General features: G+C 38.3%; 3 protein-coding genes and 1 pseudogene across 3 annotated transcripts; 3 read left to right on the forward strand and 1 right to left on the reverse strand.

The window, feature by feature from the left end:
- Positions 1–223: 223 nt before the first annotated feature.
- On the forward strand, positions 224–1,810 carry LOC113296498 (heat shock protein 83-like). Its single transcript, XM_026544802.1, has 3 exons — positions 224–299; positions 360–640; positions 732–1,810. The coding sequence occupies exons 1-3, from the start codon at positions 224–226 to the stop codon at positions 1,449–1,451; spliced, it is 1,077 nt and encodes a 358-aa protein (XP_026400587.1). The 3' UTR covers positions 1,452–1,810.
- Positions 1,811–4,285: 2,475 nt separating this feature from the next.
- On the forward strand, positions 4,286–6,031 carry LOC113293738 (transmembrane emp24 domain-containing protein p24delta9-like). Its single transcript, XM_026542275.1, has 4 exons — positions 4,286–4,555; positions 4,651–4,860; positions 5,542–5,618; positions 5,732–6,031. Exons 1-4 carry the CDS (start codon positions 4,349–4,351, stop codon positions 5,874–5,876), a joined length of 639 nt encoding a protein of 212 aa, XP_026398060.1. The 5' UTR covers positions 4,286–4,348; the 3' UTR covers positions 5,877–6,031.
- Positions 6,032–6,047: 16 nt separating this feature from the next.
- On the reverse strand, positions 6,048–6,842 carry LOC113296499 (putative pentatricopeptide repeat-containing protein At1g74400). Its single transcript, XM_026544804.1, has one exon. The coding sequence runs from the start codon at positions 6,840–6,842 to the stop codon at positions 6,048–6,050; it is 795 nt and encodes a 264-aa protein (XP_026400589.1).
- An 8,917-nt stretch (positions 6,843–15,759) lies between these two features.
- On the forward strand, positions 15,760–25,267 carry LOC113296500 (annotated as a pseudogene).
- Positions 25,268–25,552: the final 285 nt, after the last annotated feature.

Genomic DNA, 25,552 nt, shown 5'->3' on the forward strand with positions numbered 1-25,552 from the left:
CCGTATTTTGTTCTTCATTTTGAGTCGGAATCGGTGATAAATCGGTGTGACTCGGTTTCTTTCAGTTAGTGATTTTCTGCAATTTGTGTTTTTCATGTTCAGTATTTGATTATTCTGAAATGAATTATGAAAATCTGATACATGATTGGACAATTTTGTGAATTTTAGGATTCTAGCTGATACATGTTTGGTGATTGGACAATGAGTTATGAAAATCTGATACATGTTTTTCAAAGCCGATTTACGGTTTACTGAGAATTTAAGGATTCTAGCTGAATTGTGGCTGTATGCTGTGTGCTGTTAAAGATTTTGGTGATTCTGTTGGTTCTGATTGTGTTTTGGCTATGGGGGTTTTGCAGATTTGGTGAACAATTTGGGAACAATAGCAAGGTCAGGGACCAAGGAGTTTATGGAAGCTTTACAAGCTGGAGCAGATGTCAGTATGATTGGACAATTTGGTGTTGGATTTTACTCTGCCTATCTTGTAGCTGAGAAAGTTATTGTGACTACTAAACATAATGATGATGAACAATACATTTGGGAATCACAAGCTGGTGGGTCATTCACTGTTACTAGAGATGTAGATGGTGAACAATTGTGTAGAGGGACTAGAATCACTCTGTTCCTCAAGGAGGATCAGGTAAGCAAAAAGCTTCAATTTTCTTGTTTCTGTATTTGGTTCAACTGATGTTTGTTTGGTTACTGAGTGTGGAGTTGTGTTGTTTTTGCAGTTGGAATACTTGGAAGAGAGAAAGATTAAGGATCTTGTGAAGAAGCATTCTGAATTTATCAGTTACCCTATTTATCTGTGGACTGAGAAGACAATTGAGAAGGAAGTGAGTGATGATGAAGATGAAGAGCCAAAGAAGGAAGAAGAAGGAGCTGTTGAGGAAATTGATGAGGGGAAAGACAAGGATGCTAAGAAAAAGAAGAAGGTCAAGGAAGTTACTCATGAATGGGAATTGATCAACAAGCAGAAGCCAATTTGGTTGAGGAAGCCAGAGGAGATCACTAAGGAGGAGTATGCTTCATTCTACAAGAGTTTGACAAATGACTGGGAAGAACATCTTGCTGTCAAGCATTTCTCTGTGGAAGGGCAGCTTGAATTCAAGGAAGTTCTGTTTGTGCCTAAGAGGGCTCCTTTTGATCTTTTTGATACAAAGAAGAAGATGAACAACATCAAGTTGTATGTCAGGAGGGTGTTCATTATGGATAATTGTGAGGAGTTGATTCCTGAGTATCTTTCGTTTGTGAAAGGTGTTGTTGATTCGGATGATTTGCCACTTAACATCTCTCGTGAAATGCTTCAACAGAACAAGATTTTGAAGGTCATCAGAAAGAATCTAGTGAAGAAGTGTATTGAAATGTTTACTGCAATTTCCGAGAACAATCATAAGAGCGTGTTTGCAACCAGAACAACTCTCCTTGTGCTCTCCAGTTCAGCATGTTGACACTTGGTTAACAAACGTCGACTCTCGGGCTTTCTTTGTTGACTCTGGCTCAATGCTCTCTGACTCTAAAGTACAGCCTTCTGACTCAAGGTCAGTGCACGCTGGCTCTCGAGTTCAACCTTCTGGTTAAGGGTTAATTCACGTTGACTCTCGAGTTCAGCCTTCTGACTAGACGACAATGCACGTTCACTTCTAAGCTGTGTTTCTAGTGTCCCAACCAATTCATCAGGATGCTCCTTCCTCGTATCTCTCTGTGATGTTATACATGAAAGAGACGCACTATGCTGTGGCGCAGTTCTTATTCTCTGGTTTACCAGAATGAATTTTGTATCAGATGTTGTAAATAACTGTTGAGTATATCAAAGTTCCCCAGAAACATACCTCGTGTTCACCATCAAAGATATTTTCTGTACTTTGTGCTAGTGCTGCAGAATTCTTCTTAGATTCATTCTACGAAACAGCCACCCGGGTGAATTTAAGAAAAAGTTCGAATGTAAATAATAGCTGCACTTACTTAAAGGTAAATAAGAAAATGTGTACCTTGCTATTATGTACGGGTGTGGTGTTCAGTAAAACTCTAGCTTGCACTCCTTGAACCAGTCTCCAACTTGGTCTCCACTTTCGATCATCCACATAAAACACTTGCATTGCTTCATTCGCAAGAACAAAAGGATCATCCTCATACCACTTAGAGCTCACACATATGTTTACTAAATTATTTTCCTTTTCAATAAGATTTTCATCAGGATTTGTGTTGAACCATTCACAGCTGAATGACACAACTCGCTGTCCAAGTTTATAGACCAATTCAATTACATTGGTCGCCAAACCAAACAACTCGAGTATATGCAATCCAGGATTGGGGGCGTTAAGTCGTTTATCACGTCTGACCCAAAAACAAACTCCATTGACAACACAGCACGGGTATGACTTCATAGACTGAGGTCCACAAGCCAACGAGGACAATTCATTTGTGGCTTCCTCTGAATCTTGAAGTTGAAACCACATAGCCAACATCTATAAATTGAAGACATGATGTTAGTAAAAGAACATTGAATGTGATCCCAAGCATAATCCTCGAACCAAAACCCTAGATTCTCAACATCGTACATGTTGGCTTTGTCTTCAAGGTATTGGAAATGGTATTCCTCTTGGTGCAGTGGTGACCACTCCTGAGATAGCACAGGTCTTGACCCAGCGTAGCTACTTCAACACTTTTGGTGGAAACCCTCTGTGTACTTCAGCTGGACATGCCGTCTTGAAAGTACTTGAGAAAGAAAAGCTCCAAGAGAACGCACGTGATGTGGGTTCTTATATGAAAAATCGCCTCCATGCTCTACAGAACAAATATGAAAGTAAGTATCTCAACAACTCTGGTTTATTTTCACTATGAATGTCTTGGTATTTAAGGCTGTATCAGACCAGTGTTATTTCACTTAGGCGGAAAAAAATTACTGTAGATTATTGATGAAGACACAAATTCTTTGATATTCTACCATAATCCCAAAGGCCCCTAATTTGGACATAATTAGGTTCAGGAAAACGTGCACGAAGATAGTCTTTTAATATGGTAGAGGCACATACGTCAAGTCCCAAATTAGGGGCCTTTACAAGAGTCAAGGGTAAATAACGGGGAAACTGATATTTACCCCCAAACCTAGAGTTGTCAATATCCTTGGATCAACTTGTCACAATTTCCTTAATTTCTAAATTATTAGATTTTTAAATTCTGAATCTAAAACTTTAAACTTTCATTTTCTTTATTATTCGGATTTGAAGATTTCTATCTAGATTTTTTTCAATCTAAAAAATTCTTTTTCGGTAATGGAATCTACAAGAATCTCGTCAACTTTTACAGATCCTAACACCATTTTACTATTCGTCGGCATGAAACTTTCCGCTTTTTCCTAGTTACGTCAAGCTCTGTGAAGACATTAGCACTATACTATAGTAACATCGGCTCTTAGCTGTCGTTCTAATAAATATAAAAAATAAAAATAAAAATACCACGGCTCTAAGAAACAATCAAAAACGAATGAGCTAGGTGAATAAAATAAAAATAACCTCAAATTAGACATTAGACATTGAAAAAACAAACAATCTGACATTCGTCTCCGACTGAGCAAGTCTTACGGTGGAAGAATTCCATCTTCCATCTTTCATGCCACCTCAGCATTTGGAATCGTTCATGTAAGCTCAAGTCTTATGGTGGAATCATAAAAACGCTAAAAAGAATAGCGCTTGACTTAGTCAATGGTATTTGACTAGAATATATTTACATGGTTAAATTGAAAGTGGCTTTTCTGCATTTGACTTATGCTAAAAGACAAAAAAACGCTCTTATGATTAGCGCTTTTTTAACGCTATTCAGAATGATGTTTTTTTTTTCTTTTAGCACGTTATTAAGAATAACGTTTATTTGGATTGCATACACCATTCCACAATATCATGGAACATGGAAAAGTGTGGGACACAAACTTGAAATCCATTAAATTTAACATTCCACACTTTTTCCAAACCCGAAATAGATCGGATTCCACCATAAGACTTGCTCTCAAACTATTTGTTAAACTCTAAATCTAACAACAGTATTCTTATTCCTCCTGCAAAATGACATGCATTCATGCAGCAATAAAATCCATATCACCTCACCTTTATTTCGTTGACTCTAAAATCCCAATCAAAAGTAGCCGTTGGATTTCAGAAATCTATCATCACAAGACAGATCGAGTCCGCATCTTGGACGCCTGTAGGAGGTGGATCCAAACCTGAGCGTTCCACTGAATCAAGACACCTGGTGATTATTTCTGCACCGAAATCGCCCCCAGTTTTTCTCTTTGCAATAAAAAACGTTTCTGAAACTTCCTGTAAGAACAATTTCTGAACCCCAAAAGAAGATGAGAATATATGGAATTACGATCGTCGTAATTGGTTTTCTTCTCTTATCCGTGGCTGAATCTCTGCGTTTTGATCTGCTGTCCGGTAACACGAAATGTATTGCAGAAGATATCAAGGCTAATGCGATGACGGTTGGTAAATACAGCATCATTAATCCATCGTCCGATGGACATCCTTTGCCGGAGACTCATAAAGTTACCGTTCGAGTAAGCAAGGGTTTCATTCAAATTCCGGCCATTTTTTTGTTTATGTTTGTGATAATTTTGTGGTGATTCCGTTTTTGTTTATGTTTCTTCATCAGGTAACATCGAGTTTAGGTAACAATTATCATTATGGTGATCATGTGGAGACGGGACAATTTGCTTTTACGGCACCGGAGGCCGGTGATTATATGGCTTGTTTTTGGGCACAAGATCATAAGCCCTCGGTTACGTTAACTGTTGATTTTGATTGGAGAAGTGGTGTTGCTGCTAAAGATTGGCCTAATGTTGCCAAGAAAGGCCAGATTGATGTAAGTCGATTTTCGCGCTTGTTCGTATTTTGTCTTTGGCAATCATGAATTATGGTATATGGAATTGATTGGATTTGGATAGGACCATTAGATTACCCCCTGCCTTGTGTAAATCTAGTTTTGCCTTTTAAGGTTGAATTACCCAATTGGATGAATTGCCCTTTGGGTTTGAATTGGATGAATGTTTTATGGAGAATCTGTTTCGCATGAAGGAGATTATCCTTGGGAGAGTGGAGTTCTTGTTTCGGGTTCTCTTTGGTGGAAGCCCAAGCTCTAGTGGTGTCTATGATATCCTTGTGTATGTTGATGATTGATTTGCTTGATAGTTTCTTGGAAATCCAAGGTTTTTCGCATAATGAGGTCTTTCCAACGTCCTTTGTTACCAGTTCTGTCTTGTAAAACATTTGGATTCAGATTGTAAATAAGCTTTTATACAGGAAAAAGGCTGTTGAATGGCTTTCTAGTTGGGATCCCTTTCTAGTTTTTGGGATTCAAAAATGCTAAGAATGCCTGCGCTGGTTTCGCTACATTTAGAGTCTCATTTTTGGTCCAGCAAACTATTATTAATGAACTTTGTCATGCTTGTTTTTGTAACCGATTATGCTGTTTTTTGTTTTCAAGAAAATTAATATGATGGAGTTCGGAAACCACTTATCTGTCTCCTTTTCTTTTTCTGTACAGTTCATGGAAATGGAGCTGAGGAAGCTGGAAGACGTGGTCAGATCCGTTCATGATGAAATGATTTATCTCCGTGAACGGTATACAATCAAGAGAATTTATTTTCCTTGTTTTGCTTGACTTGTTTCATTACATTTTGAAACCCATTTATGAGACCATAAAGTTTTTGCATTATTCCTATTGCGTATTTCAGGGAGGAAGAAATGCAGGGCATCAATCGAGCAACCAATTCCAAAATGGCGTGGTTAGGTTTCTTGTCACTGTTTGTCTGCTTATCAGTAGCAGGCTTGCAGCTATGGCATTTGAAGAACTTCTTTGAGAGGAAGAAGCTCCTGTAGTTTTGTCCCCATTTTGATATTTTCTACTAATGTAATTTTTCTGAGAATAATTTAGTGCCCGGAGAAGGGTTTTTGACAAAAGATAATATCTGACTGTAGAATGCAATATTTTTTGATAGTTCAAATGGAATTTCTGTTTATGCCGTTGTTTAACATTGCATCGCGCAAGTATCAGGCATGTCCATAGCCATGATTCTTCATGTTCTTCATAATACATTCAAGAATTTCGTAAATGGCATTACATTTAGGATGTTTCTTATCTTGCACAATAAACTCATGCACTTCACAGTCAACCTCTATGGAACTGCAACCAGGATTCCTTCGTTGCTTGATATGGCCTCTCGCTGTCATCTTCTCATCCCACATCCCTGCAGCAGCGTAAGTGTTGGATATTGTCACATCATCTCCAACATAGTCAGGTTCCAGCACAAGCAACCGATGTCGAACATTTTCTGCTAACTTAGTATTGTGTTGGAGACTGCACGCACCCAACAAGGTACGCCATATTACTGCATTTGGCTTTATTGGCATTTCAAGAACAAAATCATAAGCTTTTTGCACAAACCCAGCGCGGCATAAAAGATCAACAATGCAGCTGCAGTGAGAAATTCTGGGTTTCAGTTTATACTTATTTCTCATGCTCTGAAAATGATATAAACCTTCTTCAACCAGTCCACCCCTACTGCAAGCAATTAGAACTCCAACAAACGTGATCTCATTCGAACAGATCACACTTTTCTTCGAGTTAGTATCATCGGGTGCTGTCATCCCCTTGAAAAGTTGGAGAGCTTCTACAGCTTGCCCATGTACTGCATGACCAACAATCATCGATGTCCAGGTAGTGACATCCTTCACTTTAATCATATCGAAAATTCTCCGAGCCATTTGAACATTCCCACATTTTGCATACATATTTATGAGAGCATTATTCAAACTCAAATCTACATCAAACCCTTGTCGACGCATATTTATGAGAGCATTATTTATGAGAGCATTATGACCCTAGCCCGTGCAAATGCACCGGCTAGGGTCATAAAACTGCTTCACGTTCTTCAGACTATAGCCGGTTATGCTGCTTATGCATGGTTAATAAAGAATTGAAATTTGAAATCAGAACCTTATATATTCAGGACTCCTGTCCATGTTAAAACTTCCAAAATTCAAAACAGTAAGGACATTTTAAGTGAATAAATAAATTGTGAATGACATTTTGATCCCGCCTAATTATTAGTTTAATAGACAACTGGGGAGACAATATTAGAAAAACATAAAATCAAAGTTATGCATCTAAGAACGAAAAGACGTACATATGAGCTCATTAAGAAATCACCTTTTGGAAATGATGCAAGCAGTATTTTCCCTTCCTATATAACCCTACTTGGAGTGATAACAGGATCACGGAATATGTCAACCAAAGTAATCTGACAGCAGCCTGTAGTAATCTGGAACCTTTGCACTTACATTAGTTACCAAAAACAAATCTTTTGGCATCCGCACCATATTTGGCATTAATTTCTCAAGGAAGATAGAGAATCGAACTTACCTAATAACGAAGGGAAGGAAAAGGGTTTTGAAATTAGGAAAAAAATAAAATAAAGATATGTTGGGTAGCTATCCAAATCCAAGCATGACTTTATTCATGAGGATTTCAAATTTCCTATCAGTACCAACATTTTCGTTGGGGGTAATACTTGTTGGTTTAATCCATGGCGACAACATCCTGTAAAATAATAGTAAGATTCATTTCCGATTACTTGAACAAAAATCTGAAATTGATTTATGTTTAGCATTGATTGATACATTTGTTTACCTTTTTCCGTTTAAAGTAAATTCTCTTGACTGACAGACTATTTTTGTCTCCCATGAAATCATGCCTTTTAATTTGATGCAGTTGCAAATCTTCTTCTCCTTCTTTCTGCAAACAAATTTTAAAGTGAACCCCTTATCTTCATTGTTTTACGAATTTAGAGTCAATAAATTGTTCAGTTGCATAAAATAATCTGAATACCATGATTTTTTTTACCTGTTGTAGTTGTATATTGCAAAGTACGGAAGCAGGGTATTTGATTAGTGATTGCGCCACTTTATCAAATGCTACAAAATGCACCAAATCCGTATGGTCTTGTAGGTTCAGTTTTGTTCTGTACCTATGTTGATTAGCATTGAAATATGTTACATTCCAATTTATTGAAAGCCTTTAGTTTCGAAACATGTTGTTACTTTATTACCGGCTTTGGGAATAATTAGAAAATAACGAACCTACCGAATTTCGTTAAACACTTTATGTTCAACCGACAGAAGAAAACTTTATTTCCAACCCTCATGAACTTTTTACGAACACTAAATCAAAACATAATGAATAATTTTGTTTTAACATTCATAAACATAATAGGAAGTATAGAAAATCAAAGATCAGTCTGGTTTTAAGAAATCACCTACCCGAAAACCTAAATAAGCCCGTTACTGGCTACTTACAAAGATGTTATATTCACACAATCAAATAGAATGAAGATTAATTGTGCGGCAAGGATTGATTTTGATGATGTCATCCCCTTTCGCTTTGTTTTACGTCCATCACTTCATCTTGATTATTATTGACAGAACAAAACAATCTTTCGATTTCCGTTCAAGCCTCTCTCAGCAGGTAGAACTGTAGAAGAAAAATATATCCGGCACCATGAAGAGAGGTTTGTTGCATGATATCAAATTCCAAATTGGATCGGCCTGGAATTGCTGGCTATCTTATAATAAAAGTCGCTGACCGATGAGTTGCAACCTTTCAATAGAAACTCTTTGGAACTAAAGAGAAGGGATTCTAGGATGTGTCTTCTTCACTGAAAGGTCGTTCCTTTTCGATTCTTCCGGCTCTCTTCAAATCTAATAGTCTATTATGGTGACGACACATCGGACAAAATTTTTGAAACTTGTTATGAGGCCGACACGTCAGCATAAACATTCTCCTTTATATTAAGAAGAATTGATTGATTGATCGGTTCTGTGCCAAGCTAAAAGGAGTTAATATGCGGACATGCTATCATCTGGAAATTAATGCAGAAGGAAAACCGATGATAGAGGCAGGAAAATGGTCGACAAAACTAGGGACCTTGCTAACGGGGATAGCAGGGACTTGTCCAGATTTGGGACATGAGTGTCATATCTTAATGGTGAAGAGGGAAATGACTTTAGCATTATGGTTGGTAGTGGGTGGAAGATGAGAATGATCAAAGGTCTGAATTAATTGTCCCGTATCTGACCCATGTTCGTTGTCCGAGTTCTAGAATTCTCCGAGTTCTGACCCATGTTTTGGTAATTTTCCCAAAACTACCATGGAGACAGTTGAAATAGACACTGAAAAAGAGAAAAGGACAGCCTTTGAAGTCTTTGCTGGTGTAGAGGTCTAGTCGCTACGTACGTATACGCATTTGATTGAAGTCTCACCTGTTTGGACTCTTGGTTTTTTTCTTTAGTTTGCTGACACCATGTATTCTTTATGTTTGATAGTACATCGTGCATATCACGCATCCTTTGTAGATAAGTTTCGCGTAGGTAAGAAATTGTAGGTAAGTTTCGCGTAGAGGAGTGTTAGTGTGTTACAGACGCCAGATTCAGGAAGTCCCGCCGGGTTAATCGACATTGGGTAGAAAAACATTGAGCAGTACCTGTAGGTAAGTTTCCCATACTGTGTACGTACCGTTTTTTTTCAAGATCAATTTATCTTATTGGGTGGGATTGGTTGTCTATTTTTAATTAATTACACAAAAACGTTTTGTTTAAACTACGCAAAATGTGCGGTACCAGGGACTTATATCATGGTCTCAAAAACAGCTACCCAGAAACCGGTCACGGAGACAAACTGTTACAGTTCTTACCAAAATCCGTAAGTTTGGACTAGTGCAGCCAAAATAAAAAGGTCCCGAAATGACCGGCTATGAGTTTGGATCCAAGTCAAAATGTTTGACCCATGCTTATGACTGTTTTGGATCCAAGTCATTCCAGTGGCTTATGACTACAAGTCTACAATGTCTACAATGTTTGGATCCAACCACACTCATGACAGCATGAATAAACTTAGGTAGTTCAGATCACCATTGTGTTATTTATCTTGATACCAAACGAAAGAAAAGAATTAAAAATTGAACATTAAAAGATTTTAAAATAATCGATAAAGATCGATCTAGGTACAGATGAAGTATATCTTAAAAAAACATATTTTATTCTTTCTACCATCAAGGTTTAAATTTTCAACCACATGCCGTATGTTTATGCATGGATCCAAATACAATATGAAGTTTCTTGTTTAATAATGTACTGAATTAGATTCTGTGTTTCTTTCCCTAATAGTGGTTCCTGAATGGGTTCGAGAGTTGGACGAACAGGCTAAAGTTGGTGTTCCAGCTGCTTTGCAGTGAATTCTCAAACAGTTCCTTGTTTTACAAACTTGACTAGTGGTCATATAGTAACAGTTGACAGTTGAATCAACTTAGAAACCAACTAATATAGTAACAGTTGCTTTGGACATTCCCTTCATTTGAAAATTGGTCACTATTGGCCGTTTGACATCCTATCATCAACCGGCAGATGTTTTTACAAAGGCTCCTGCTTCTCTTCGATTCTGGATTATGGCATCCAAACTCAGAGCTTCTTCTCCAACTTTAGGTTGATCATGTTGCATCCTATCATCTATTTGGCCTTGGTGATTTACATTATCAAACCTCGTCTGTTTTCCATGAACATCGAACATTCGTTTTAGGTTTCCTAATGCACTTGGAGCAATGATTTATCCAATCTACGGCCAGGGCGAACTACCACAAGCTTTTTTCCGTTGTGCAGCAGTTAAAGGTGCTCTTTATGTAAGGTTTTCTGACCCCTTATCTTCTAAATACGCAGTATGCTGTGCATAAAAGAGATTCTTCATTTAACTAATACAGTTGAACAGTTTGGAGAGATGTTATAATACTAATATTAGTCACACTTCTTTCATTTACCATGTCTTTTTTGGTATCATTGTTCATGAATTTCAACTAAAATCAGATCTTCTTTGCATAGGTACTGCGCCTGCCTGTAATAGCTTTGCTTTTGTCAAGGTGAGACGAATATTAAAGATTTGATTTCTTTTCTGCCAGATAGTTTGAATTTACCTATACTCTTTCGATATCGAGTGAAGGAATATATGCTTTTGTAACTTAAATCCGTGTTCCTCGTACAGAATTTCCATTGAATAAATCTTTAATTTGTGTATGTTCCTTATCCTTGAAAATCAAATTTGCAATCAAGGAGATAATATCTGAAGAATGCCAAGGTTGATATCCTCTGTTGTGCTAATACATTTAACTGCATGTTGCTTCTTGATGTCTTTAACATGTAATCTTGCTGCCTACAAGTTCTACTGTTCACCATTTTCCTTATCTGTTACCATATAACATGCACATTTGAGTGCAACGTGTCCCAAGGGGGCATATAGTTCTCGGGTATTAAGGCTCTCAGGTGAAGATTCAAAAACCTTTCTGAGGTTAAATGAAATGCAGTTATAGGCGTGTCTAAGGCTCGCAAGTGAAGTTTCAAAAACCTTCCCGGGGTGAAGCGCATTTGTAGGTATGTTCATCGGATATTTCTCTATATATGCTGTGGTGAAAGGCAAGGTTTTAGTTTAATTTTTAGCTTTATCTTCTTTGTATTCGCAGGCTTAGGCACTTGCCCAATGCAATCAATGTACAAAGTTACTAACAAGATGATGCAGCCAAGAAGAAAAAATGATATGAGTGGAGAAGCATAGCAAATAAATCAATATTTAGTCAAGAGAAGATTAGTTACAGGTTTAGTCCTTCCTATGGGAAAGACGGATCAATGGAATTTCTTAGGTTTAGTATCTTCCTTCCCATGGGAAAGACGTATCAATGGACCTGGTCTGTCTCGGATCATGATTGTTTTTAAATTTAAAATTCAATATCATTTACCTAAATGATAATTAGTGGCTTCGATGTCAATGTAATTGGTGAGACAGCTGCAAATATCGAGTTATTGCAAACATCATCCAACAGAGAAAAAAGTAACACTGAAAATTTCTCAGACAGTAATATAACATTCAACCATTTTGTTGATGGTGGTTTTTAGACAAGGGGTAAAATCGTAAAACCTTACGCATAGCATGACGTCACCTGTGACGCTAAACACATTTATTAGAACATTTAATGCACTTATGTAAAAAATTACCAGAGTATCTTTTTTCAAATGTTAAACTAGGGTTTCGACACACAAAACCCTAAGCCGCACAATCGCTGCGCATCATGGCAACTATGCCAAAACCAAAGCCGCACAATTACTGCGCATCATGGCAACTATGCCAAAACCAAAGCCGCACAATTGCTGCGCATCATGGTAACTATGCCAAAACCAAAGCCGCACAATCGCTTCGCATCATGGCAACCATGCCAAAACCAAGCCGCATAATCATTGCGCTTCACGGCAACCGTGCCAAATTCGAGCTGCACAATCATTGCGCCACACGCACCATTGACACATGCCAAGCGACACTTGCGACCTAGCATGCCTAGCCGTGCAAACCTAGGGCCAAGCTGCCACACGCGCCATTGGCACATGCCAAGCGACGCTTGCGACCTAGCATGCCTAGCCGTGCAAACCTAGGGCCAATCCCCCACACGCGCCATTGGCACATGTCAAGCGACGCTTGCGACCTAACATGCCAATACGTGCAAACCTATGGCCAAGCCGCCACACGCGCCATTGGCACATGCCAAGCGACGCTTGCGACCTAGCATGTCAAGCCGTGCAAACCTAGGGCCAAGCCGCCACACGCGCCATTGGCACATGCCATGCAATACTTGCATTTTGGCATCGCCACCTGCACCCGATGCGCAACCTACAGCCAAGGCATTCCACACAAGCCATTGGCACATGCCATGCGACCCTTGCACTTTGGCATGTCGCGCCTACATCAAAGGCCACGATTCCTCTCAAGATGCAAAATCCCGACCGTCGAAGGTCGCCACTGAGCCGGCACATCTCTCAAGATCAACTTATCAAACACCAGCGACATGCTACACGTTTTCCACGAAAACACTCGAGACATCAATACATGTCACAAACTGGGGGATGCTCTTTAGGGTTTTGGTTTGGCGGTTTACAGCGTGCGGCATACACAAATGCCCGTTTCAAGACAGTGTATTAAGAATAAAACGGTCAGTAAATGCAGGAAGTAATGGTGAAACGCTCTTTCATTATGGAACATCAATTCCATCACATTCCATCAATACCAGGCGTTACCACCTCTTCCCATTTAACTCATCTGTTTCTTTTTCTTACGAGGCCAGAGTACGTTTCACGTAGACTTGTATAAATAGGTCTTACCTATTTCCACCAAGACAACAAGTTTTGGGTCAGGAGAAATACAATACTCAGAAAGGCAACTTTGCTAGCTTTCCCAAAAGCTTTCACCTTCCGATCCAAGTCAAGTACTACTCTTCCAGAACTTTTCTGGTCTCAACACTCTCTTTTCTTCCCTCCCTAAACCAGCCCTTCTCCTCCTCTTTGTGACCTAAGTAAATCTGGAACGTCCATTTCTTGGTTTAGGCCGGAGTTGTACAGATTGATCTCTCGAATCTAAAGTACTCCCGTGCAGTACATTTGTTTAGGGTTTAGATTTGTTTCTCACTCACCTACCAAAATCTGCAGAAACGATTTTCACCCATAAACAATTGGCGACCACAGTGGGAGATTAATCTTTCGGTTGCAATATCAGATCCTAGATTTCATTCTCTATTCTAGATTTCAGAAGATGGTCGGTTTTCGGACTGTCTCTACAAACTCAAATCCCACTCAGGCGAATGACGATCTTTCCACTCCAGCTAATGGTGCAACCAACGTAAAAATCCCAAGACTAGTCGATCTGGCACGAGCTCAGGAGATCCATACCAAGAACATGGACCTGATGAAGGAAGCAATCAACAATATACTTGACTTCCTCATCAGTTTGACATCGGAATTAAGTGACTCACGCTTCCCAGAAGATCAAGGACCGGGGACTAGTATCCCAAACGAACATTCTCAAATCAATCGTTTTGTCACTAACTGGAAGCCAGTCGACCAGGAAGCAACCTCAATGGTGGAGAACTTATGCGAACTGCTGCACCTCTCCAAGGATCAGCGGGTAGAGACATTCTCCGCTATCAATCAGATAGCATTGAATGCGTCTCTGGTTCCTTCACACGTGGGGAATTCGAGGACACCAGAGATATCCATAAACAATATTGTGTCCACTGATGACGACATGATCGTAGAAGAAGGTCCGAACCGAGCCCTACACTTCACGGCTCTCGTCAGGAACACGGAGTTCCGAAGGGCACTCATCGACACTGGAGCATCCTCCAATGTCATCACTCTTGGAACGCTCAAGGCTGACGGAGTGCGGCCTGGCGAAGTCGTACGACAATCTACTACGGTGACAGATTTCGAAGGTAACCAAACCAGTACGTACGGGTACATCAACTTGGAGCTGACAGTAGGACCAATCCGATCCAATGTGAAATTCGAAGTGATCGAGAAAGAACCAGATTACCACATGATATTAGGAAGATCGTGGCTACACGACCACAAAATCATTCCTTCAACATACCACCAGTGCCTAAAAATTGTGTTGAACGGGGAAGTTGTTCGTATCTCTGCATCATTATCTTTCTACGCGTCGATCTATTGCGTAGAGACGTTTGAACCAAAGAAGGGTTCACGAGACACGACGGACAGAGTTCACAACTTCCTGCTGCCGAAATAGACGTCGCTCAAGGAAAGCGATAAGTCGACATCGCTCCACGGAGAAGTACGCCCCCCACCATCTCTGAAAGGAAAGTCGCCAGTCTTCCTCTGCCAAGCCAAGGAATAACCTGCGCCCGCACCAAACGAGGACGCGCTCCCTCCGCAGGTCATGACATAAAAGGAAATATCACGTATCGCCGCCACTGTTAGCAATTAGCAGGGGAGACTACGACCCAGTATCTCCGCCCAGCAGAATGTTTTCACAACAACCAGGAGGAAGTTCCGGACGCACCTCAGCAGCTGCAGGACGGGACCAATTCGACCACGGACGAACTCGATACTGCCAATATTGGGAGCGAGGAATCTCCACGACCCATCCTGATCAGCTCAACTTTATGCTCAGCGAAACGCTCGAAGCTGGTCGACCTACTCAAAGAGTATCAAGATGTATTTGCATGGACATATGAAGAGAAGCCTGGCTTAGATCAGAGGAAGAAAGGAATATCACCAGAACGAAAGAAAATCCAATTGAGACAATTGATTTTCATAATCATTCTCAACTCTTGGATGAATTTGAGAAGTCTCTTAGTCGAGAATGTGAACTCTATAAGATTATTGAGTCATTTTCTTACAATATTAAAAAACTCACTCAGGAGAATATGCTACAACAAGAAAAGATTAGTATCCTTGAGAATTTGTTAGAGAGGGAACAATTACAGAAAAATATTTGATTGAGACACACTTCCCTGATCTGAACAAACTTCGTGTTGAAACAGAGAATATTGCTGCATCTCTTCACTTAGCCCAAAAACAGTTTGTCTCCTTAACTAAGGAAAACACTGTAATGATAAATTCTTCTGTGTCACCTGCTGAGTTACCCGACATGAAGAAAAACTCTCCAAAGGAAATCCCTGCAAAAAATAAATGGCAAACTTTCAAATGGGACATGGGTTTGAATCAGATATCCTTCAACAATTCTCTTCCACGAAATTGTTCCTTATGTGGGAAAAGGAATCATAGTGCTAAACATTGTCTTGCTAGGAAGAAACATATATCCGATCTTCAAAATCTTCTTCTATTTACCGTCAACCGAGTTAATCATCTGGAGGCATCAACAATGGAACTCACTCCCACAGATAACCAGAATTCTCATAAAAAGATTTTTAAAGATCACTCTTTTCAAAATCTTTACCGGAATCGTGTTTTTACTCATGGTGCAAACAACATCACAAAAACACAGCTTCCTAGTGTCTATGAGAATAAAACTGGTAGATCTAATTCTAGAAGGTGGAGAGCTATCTCAGTTAATTCTCTAGAACCAATCTCTAGAGGTCCTAGACTTAGTCATCAAAAGGTTCCATTTAATGGATTCTCTCAAAGGACTGTAAGAAACTCCTACGGAGTTAAAAATAGTCAAAAAGAGAAAAAGAATACAAAAAACAGACTGACTGATGATATCCCTATATCTCTAAACACTCATGGTGAGATTATGTCTCATCCTGTTACCTAACTATAGGTATTCACATCCTTGTATCTAACTTGAGAGTCACAAGGATGTCTGTTTATGAGATGCTCAAGTCTTAAGGACGATTATCATCCATTTTGTTGATGTTTGTTTTACAAGTTGAGTTTTTCTGCTACTTTCTCTGTATCTAATGTATATCTTTTGCTCTATCTAACTTTTCCGATATTGAGCCTTGTTTAAAAGAGACATTTTGAGAAACAACTTGTATTTCCTTTTGGGTCCTTCTTGTTTCTAATATATTCTCCAGGTCCACGAACGTCCAAGTCTTCTCTAAGGAAATCTAGGGTTTATATCAAGAGTGTCTTCCTTGATTGACAACATATATATACCTTATATGTGTTTACCCTGTTCCCAGAAAAAGTTGTTTATGGGAACCTCTGTTGAACCTCAAAAAGAAGTAAACATTGAGATGGAAGAAGACTTCAAAGGATGTGATTCAACTCAACATCTGATTTTGAAAAAGATGCTTGAAAGAAAAGAGTATAACTCTTGGATAAGAGAATCTGTCAAGGATTTAATCTTCTCCCAGATTGAGGTTAAGAACGAGCTTGCTAACTTTCAATTGCAGATAAACCAACTCATTGATGGACAAGCGAAAATCCTTGAGAATCAAAACATCTTGATCAAAAACCAGAAGAAGGTCATCCTTGATTGCGTCAAAGCCAGGCATCTTGCTCGCATCGTTGACCGAAAAACTAATGTTCTAACTCATGAACATGGCGTCTCTAGAGTCAAGGAAATCAAGGATATCAGTGATTCCTATTTTGATGGACCTTTTCAAAGGTATGAAATAATCAAAGAAAACTGAATTATATGTCTAGTAAATCTTTTTTTTTATTGTTTAGTTTAGAAGAATAACTAGAGTTTGGAATAGCCATTATTGTGAGTACACATAGCTATGTCCAACGTTTTCATCTTCTTGTTTTTAGATTTATTTATTTAAATTCTAAAAATTGTTTGGAAGATGATTTTTGCAGTATTAATCTTTATGGTTTTATATATTACAATATGTTATGGGATATGTGTGTTTTCATCCGTGAACTATTATTGTCCCATATGATGTCAAAAGTTATCTCTTTTATATGTCGATATGCGAGTATTGATACAAGATTGATGAACTTTTGACAAACAAAAGTTAAGCCTATTATGTCATTTATTGATGGAAAATATGTTAAAATCTTTTGTTTACAAGGATTATGTTTATTGTATGTCATTGTGCAAATAGTGATGGAAAATAGAATGAATCCTTGTATATGCCACAATATTGATCATTCTGATCCATATTTTATGTGTATACTGCAATGCTCCATAAGTTTTTCCTGTGTTGAGCATAAGACGATTGAGTTAACCATTCTTTTATGGTGAACTTAGTCGTAGCTCCGTAAGCTCTCTTATGTCGAGCATTTCCAACTAGATTAATCATAGATTCGTTTATGGTTATTTTGGTTGTGTATTCCGATTAAATTAATCATGAGTTCTCTTGTGGTTAGTTTAATTGAGAATTTTGGATATAGAAAATCATTTTTATGGTTTTTGATGTCCAATAAAATCCTTCTTTTCTTGAAAAAGAAAGGTCGCTCTTGTTGTTCTCTTGGGAATGACATAAAATGGGGGAGATTTCTTTTGAAATTGCACTTAATTTCCATATCTTTATGGGGAGTGCGGCTGTGGAATTATTTAGGGGTTATCTCGTATGTTTATATACTCCTTGATGAATGCATTTAGCTTCGGCTTTATGATTGCATCTAAATAAGTTGATATGTACTTTTCTTTGGTCTTGAAGCGTCTTCGTGGAAATTTCATTAGGATCCCGTTTTCGTACCTTCGCCAATTTTATTGACAAAAAGGGGGAGAATTAATGTGTAGTTCACACTACAAATACATATGATTTACGTGCTTTACGGGTCATTATGTAAGGGGGAGTGGTTTTCACGTTCAGACGAAAGTATTGACTAAGGGGAGTGATACATATCACCATAGTATTGTTGTCGAAGTTGTGATATGAGAACTTTGATGTTGTATAATAATAATATGACTCTGTATAACAATGGTCGAGAGCTTTTGTTTTCTCATTGTTATGGCTACGGAACTTCAACAACTATGATGCTGAATTGAACATCTATGGAATCATGGGAGTACTTGGAAAAGACGAAGTTTTCAAGTAATGTTGAAGCACCAAGGAATCAAGCATGTGGAAGAGAAGCTACAAAGTTTTATTTATTTTGTAATCCATATGTATTGATATTTTCGTCACTAAAATTGACAAAGGGGGAGATTGTTAGAGCATTGCTCGGTCGAACTCGCATGCGTTGCTATCTCAAGCATGTTTGTCAATATTAGTGATCAAAACTATATGTCTTGATTTCTAGTATACTTTTGACTAAGTCTCGGTCTAGGAAAGTGAAGGATAGTTTAGCTCCAGAATCCATGGAAATTATCTTGCAAAGACGAAGAACTACTCAAGGAACCAATGGAACTTCATCCGACCAAAAGGTATGTGGAGACTTGAACTCATCTTGTCACTCAAAATTCTATCTACTCTATCTCCTACTCTTGAGACAAAAGTTGTATAAGTATGATAGTTTTCATACATACATATTTGCTATTTCGAGCCGAGTTTACTCGCCTATCTTTTTCTCGAAATACATGTTGGTAAGCTTTTGCTTTAACCATCTTCATCTTTACCCGTGACGAAAGTCATGATGACGTTTCAATCTTGAAAATAGCTTTGATGATGATAGTCGATTATTTATGTCTAACGACTGTTATAACATTATAGAATAATGTTTCAACGACTGAAATTTAGAGTTGAGAATATGTAACCACCTATGGTGTTCGCACATTAGTGTATAAATCCATGTGCCTAAAACCAAGTGCGTGCATATGTGTGCATGAGATATTGGTGAAGGAGACAGGTTGGGTACGCGTACCTGTACTCGTACTGGTGGAAATTTACGTCCGTGAAATTCTGCTAAGTTTGAAGTTTACGAACTCAAAAACCAGTGACCTTAGGTACGCGTACTGGCGTAACTTTTTCACCCGAAAAAGTCTGCTGAGTTTGGAAACTAAAACCAACTCAAAATCCGGTAGCTAAGGTACACATACCCATACGCGTATGCAAGCTAGTTATTTCTCAAATCGGTAGTTCATGGACTTAAAACAATAAATTATAAGGAATGCAATCTTTGCAAACCGTGGGTATATTGTTCATGAATTGATTCAAATGAATCAAACCGATTTTGTTTCAATTGTGTCTATGTATAAAAACCTAAGTAATTGAACAACTCTTGAACTAGTTCTTATGAGTCATTTGAACTAGTTATGAGAAATATGAATACGGTTAATACGAAAGCACTCATACGATTGGTCAACCATTTGTGAATCAACCAATGTACACGTTTAGGTACGGTTACTCAAACCTAAATGAATACATTTCATTTGTGTGTGACAAGCTAAGTTTCGATCTAACGGTTGAAAGATATTAGCTTGATAAATCAGGTTTTTCATCTAACACTGATTATTGAATGCTTTGTTACCAAGGTAACCTAGATTGCAAACCCTGATTTGAAAACTATATAAGGAGACATCTAGCAACTGTGCAAAATTAATCCCAACACCTCCTGTGTGATACTAGTTGGTTTGCTAGAGTCGATTCTCCTTAAATCGTAGGTTTCTTCTCGAGACCCTGTCGATTCACGACTGAAAGACTTCATTGGGATTGTGAAGCCAGACGAAACTACTTCTCTTGTAGTTGAGCGAACTGATCTTGCCATTTTCTATCGTACGAGTTCAATTGAATAATTGACTTGAGATTATATCTCCGATAGGGCAAGATAAAAAGAAATCACAAACATCTTCGTCTCATCGTTTGTGATTCCACAATATCTAGTTTCGCTACCATACGATTTAGGTTATTGTAAGGTGATTGATAATACTAGGTTGTTCTTCGGGAATATAAGTATGGTTTATCAATTGGTTCTTGTTCACCTTGATTTTTATCAAAAGACAGAACAAAACTTTTAGGTTTATCTGTGGGAGACAGATTTATCTATCCTTGTAGACTTTTCTGTGTGATACAAATTTGTTTACTAAAGTCTTCGACTTTGGGTCGTAGCAACTCTTGGTTGTGGGTGAGATCAGCTAAGGGAATCAAGTGTGTAGTATCCTGCTGGGATCAGAGACGTAAGGAGCGCAACTGTACCTTGAATCAGTGTGAGATTGATTAGGGTTCAACTACAGTCCAGACCAAAGTTAGTTTGTAGTAGGCTAGTGTCTGTAGCGGCTTAATACAGTGTGGTGTTCAATCTGGACTAGGTCCCGGGGTTTTTCTGCATTTGCGGTTTCCTCGTTAATAAAATTTCTGGTGTCTGTGTTATTTCTATTCCGCATTATATTTTGTTATATAATTGAAATATCACAGGTTGTGCGTTGTATCGATCAATCGTGAAATTCAACCTTTGGTTGTTGATTGGATATTGATTGAACCTTGGATATTGGTCTTCGGTACCATCCAAGTTTATCTCTCTTGTATTTAATCGAGACTCGCAGATTGCTTGAGTAAGATTTAAATCAAGAGATAGAGATATTAACTCCTTGATATACTTTTTATTAAGATTGGGTCTGACTGTCTAGTTGATTCTCTTAAAAGTATATTAGAGTTAGTCCATACAGATTGCTAATCGAAATATTGGGTGAGGTTGTTAGACCCTCGCATTTTCACCTAACTTTTTACCCTAAAAAGTTATACAAGAAAGAACTCTTTTTTCTCTCTAGAATTGTATTCGCTCACAATTTCTCCACACACATTCTACAAGGCCTAATTACCTATTTATATAGATTACAAACTTGACCACCAAGAATCCTAGTCGATTTAGGAAACCCCTATAATTCCTAAAAATAATCACGGCTAACTTAGGAAATAATTAATTAGTCTTCAATTAACTAACAAAATACCCTCTTTTCCAAGTACTGAGCCTTTTCTCAAGTCTCTGCAAAATCAGATCCTATACCCAAACAAGGTTGCACAACTAGCAGCATTTTCAACTCATCCCTCAGCAACCACGCCGCCATTTTTTGTAAAATTTGTAAACCAGACACTAAGTGCAAACCTAATGAAATGTGCTTCAAGTTCTGCACATGGTTTTCAAAAATGTTAATTTAATTGTATCAAGATATAAGATTCGTATTCTTAAATCATATCTGAACAAGCAAGGTTCATGTACTTTGACAATTTCAATGACTAACATTTTTTTGTTTTACAAGATCAACCACGGTTCTAGCATAACTACAGAGAATGTTGCTTGGAAAATCAAAGGAGGAGTTATCTTCTTTAGGGATGTCTTTTTTTCTTTGAGCACTCATGTTTCTCTAAAGTCTGATGAGCATGTGAATTTTCTCATTATACCCGACAATCTAACTGACAGTTTACTTATTGTTGTAAATCAGTGAGCTATTTAAACAATTTAGACATGTAAAATACGGACTTAATATGCAGGGAACGGTAAGACTGAGTTGACATTGGATTATGGCTTTGTCGAGTAAAGGCCAGATCGCTATGCATATACTCTTACGCTATGGATTTCTGACTCGGATCCAATTCTTAGTGACAAAATGGATATTGCTGAGTCTAATGGTATTGCGGGTGAAACTGCATACTTTGATATCGTCTTATGCCAGCTCCTTCCCACCAGCAATGCTTCATTACCTACGTTTGGTAGCTCTTGGTGGTCAGGATGCATTCTTCTTGGAATCTGTATTTAGGAACTCTGTATGGAGTCGCCCTGGATTTCCCATTAGCCCTACCAATGAAGAGCTAATATGTCATGTTTTGAGAGAAACCTGTAAAACAACGCTTTCCAAATATGCATCCACGATCAAAGAGGTAACGCGACCTTCACTTTTGTTTGATAGTTCCATGTCCATAGATATCATTCACATACTTTGACTAACATTGCTTTAAGTTTTCTTTTTTCGAGAAATGAAGACATGCTTAGATTCTTATAGAGTTTTGGGACTTTGAACTAAACTAACTTGACAAGTATGGTTTTGCAGGATGAGAAGCTACTGGAAGGAGGGAATTTGAGTCCAAGTGTTAAGGATCGAGCAATAAGAGAGGAGAGCATAAACGCGCGGAAGAAATAGACTACATTGATAATAATTCGGTGTATTAATTTTCATGACTTAATAGCCTATTTATATTGTTCATAAACTTGACGACCACTCAAGGTACTTACCTAACTAAGATCAAACTCTAAACATAGACATTTTCCTAATATAACTCTCACAACTTAATATGCATATCCCCTAAATATAGACTCTCATATATTATTTCCTAACACCCTCCCTCAAGATGGAGCATGTAGATCACGAATGCCCATCTTGGACCAAAGAAATTTAACTTCGTTTTTTTTTTTTTCTTCCAACGCTTTTGCGAAAAAAAAATCTTCAGATCATAGTTTAAGGACGTTTCGGTCCTCTTCGTAGTTTAAGAACATTTCGGTCCCCTTCGTAGTTTAAGGACATTACGGTCCCATCTTCGTAGTTTAAGGACATTTCGGTCCCAATAGTAGTTTTAGAACATACAGGTTCCATTGTTGTAGTTTAGGGACATTTCGGTCCTCTTCGTAGTTTAAGGACATCTTTCGGTCCTCTTCGGAAGTTTAAGGACATTACGGTCCTCTTCGTAGTTTAGGGACATCTTTCGGTCCTCTTTGTAGTTTAAGGACATTACGGTCCCCTTCATTTCTTCGGTAGAATACTTCTTGTACTCTTGTTTTTTTTTTTGGTTTCTTCGATAGAATACTTTGTGTACTCTCTCGACAACTCATAGGATTTTAACCTACTATTGTTGTTCTTTTTCTCATCACCTCTTGGTGATTGTTTTTTTTCTTTTTTTTTTTTCTTCACAACATGAATGTTGTTTCTTCTTCTCTTGTTCCAGTCACGCTATTTTTGCGAAACCTTCACACTTCTTTGTTCTTCAAGATTCTCTCACAATCTTGTCGTCTTTACAAAGTCTGCCACACTTTGTAGGATCTCTAAGTTTCTGCCACAAACTCTTCAACCACACTTCACTTCTTCCAACTTTTATTACGCACACTACTGTCACCAGCTTTCTTCTCTCACGCTTCTGCAACTGATGCAACTCTTCTGTAACAACCATTCTGCAACTATTGTGTATTGTGACTTCCATTAGTCACACTACTCTTCATCCGTAACAATACTTCTTTGTAACATCTAAACTGTTACAAACTTTCAATAACACTTTCCTTTTTTTCTTTTTTTTTTCTCACCTGAACTTAGGGTTGTGAAACCCTAACGTCGATCTCCGACTGCACCACTATCTCTCTCAGTCAACTGCAATGGCAGCAACGTAATCCTCTTCTCACGTTCATCACCAACACTGAATTCTGATCCCAAATTCAGTTGAATCAATGTAGCTAACTTATCTCAATTGAAGTCAGCAGCACCTCTTCAAACTCTTTTCTTCATCTTAGTACTGTACCTCTTCTAACTTGATTCGCAACAGTCTCATATCTTTTCTGCCACGACAGACTCGAGCTCTATTTCTTCATAACTGGTGTTAATGGCAGCAACCATCGTGATCACCACGACTTCTCGAGCTCCAACTTCAGTCACGAATCATCATCATATCTGTCAACAGCTCTCTAAACTTCGAACACAGCAGTATCAATATATTCCTTCAGCTAAAAACTTTTATAAACAAACCAATTCTTCTGTCATCTCTTCATGATTGTGGAATCGTCAGCAACAACCCATTACGGCAGCAGACTCCACGGCTTGTCACCTCAGTTCCCTGCTCGAGTACCTTCTTAACCATCGCACAACAGAGACTTGTCTCATCTTCTTGAGCTGTCACCTCAGCAACAACATATAGCTCCATCTCCGGTGTCCATCAGCAGCATCTACTCTCATCGCATCGACCTTGATTATCAGCACCAGACCATCCGAAGTTTTCTTCTCAACATTGGCAGCAAGCAATTCTTTTCTGCCAAGCTCTTCTATCAATCAACGACGACACAGCACCATGAGATTCATCAACAATATCAGAGATCCTGCAGCAGTACGTCTCTGTCTTTCCAGAAACACCATTCAACCATTCACATAGCATAATCACCGAGCATCATCAGATCAGCACTTTTCTTGTTTTGCTCGAACAAAACTCTCTCTTAACCACACAGCATCATCTTGACAATCACGCATCCGTCGAACCATGTTCGAAACTTGTTGTATCTGTAGCCACCATCTTCTTCGTCTGCTTCGAACCCACAGAGAAACAACACTGTGAATCGATAACCTTCTGTCTTCAACTGCTCACAAGAATAGTTTCAAAAGAAGCCTAGTTTCACAAACAATGACAGCTGCCTCGAACCTGAATTTCACGACCATCCATATTAGCAGGTATCTCCATCTTATCTTTGAACTTAAGTCACAACCTTAGAGAATGAACCCTAAAACAGCTGGACAAACTCCTCGGCAGCAGCAGCACAAGACTACTACTACACCTTCTTCTTATCATCAAACTTCATACATTTTTTTTTTTTTTTTTTTAACTGCGACCTTCTCATACACTCTAAAACGAAAACAGTGAAAAATCTTCTCTAACTCTATCTTCCTCTCCTCTCTCTACCTCTCACCTCGCTCTGATACCATGTTAAGGATCGAGCAAGAGAGAGGAGAGCATAAACGCGCGGAAGAAATAGACTACATTGATAATAATTCGGTGTATTAATTTTCATGGCTTAATAGCCTATTTATATTGTTCACAAACTTGACGACCACTCAAGGTACTTACCTAACTAAGATCAAACTCTAAACATAGACACTTTCCTAATATAACTCTCACAACTTAATGTGCATATCTCCTAAATATAGACTCATATATTATTTCCTAATACCAAGACTTAAAGCAGCAGTGGGAATAAGACTTGCGGAGAAGAAGATTTTACAACAGATCGAGGAAGTCATCAGAAACAGAGAATTGGAATTAGACGAGCTTGAATACCACCAGGAAAGAAGACTCAAATATCTTGGTTTGGTTGGTGACCAAGAAGATATCATATTTTGGGAACCCAAGTAGAATTACTAGAAAACCATGTTTGTTTTCCCTGTGATAAAATCAAGTCTTGTGAAACTACTGATTATGCGAATATCATAGTTGTCTTATAGACCAGGTCAACTAGGCTATTTCCTAGAGCCTCACATTGTTAGGGCCCAATTTTTTTTCTTACAATTTGATTGTTTTACACAAAATTGGTTAAAAATACCAAAATCAATAATTGCTGGGTGAAACAGATTTGTACATTTTGATACTGTTCATATGGACATGAATCAAAAAGATATTGTTCAAATATCCATTTTGGAT

Source organism: Papaver somniferum, chromosome 7, assembly GCF_003573695.1.
Source record: "Papaver somniferum cultivar HN1 chromosome 7, ASM357369v1, whole genome shotgun sequence".
NCBI lineage: Eukaryota > Viridiplantae > Streptophyta > Magnoliopsida > Ranunculales > Papaveraceae > Papaver > Papaver somniferum.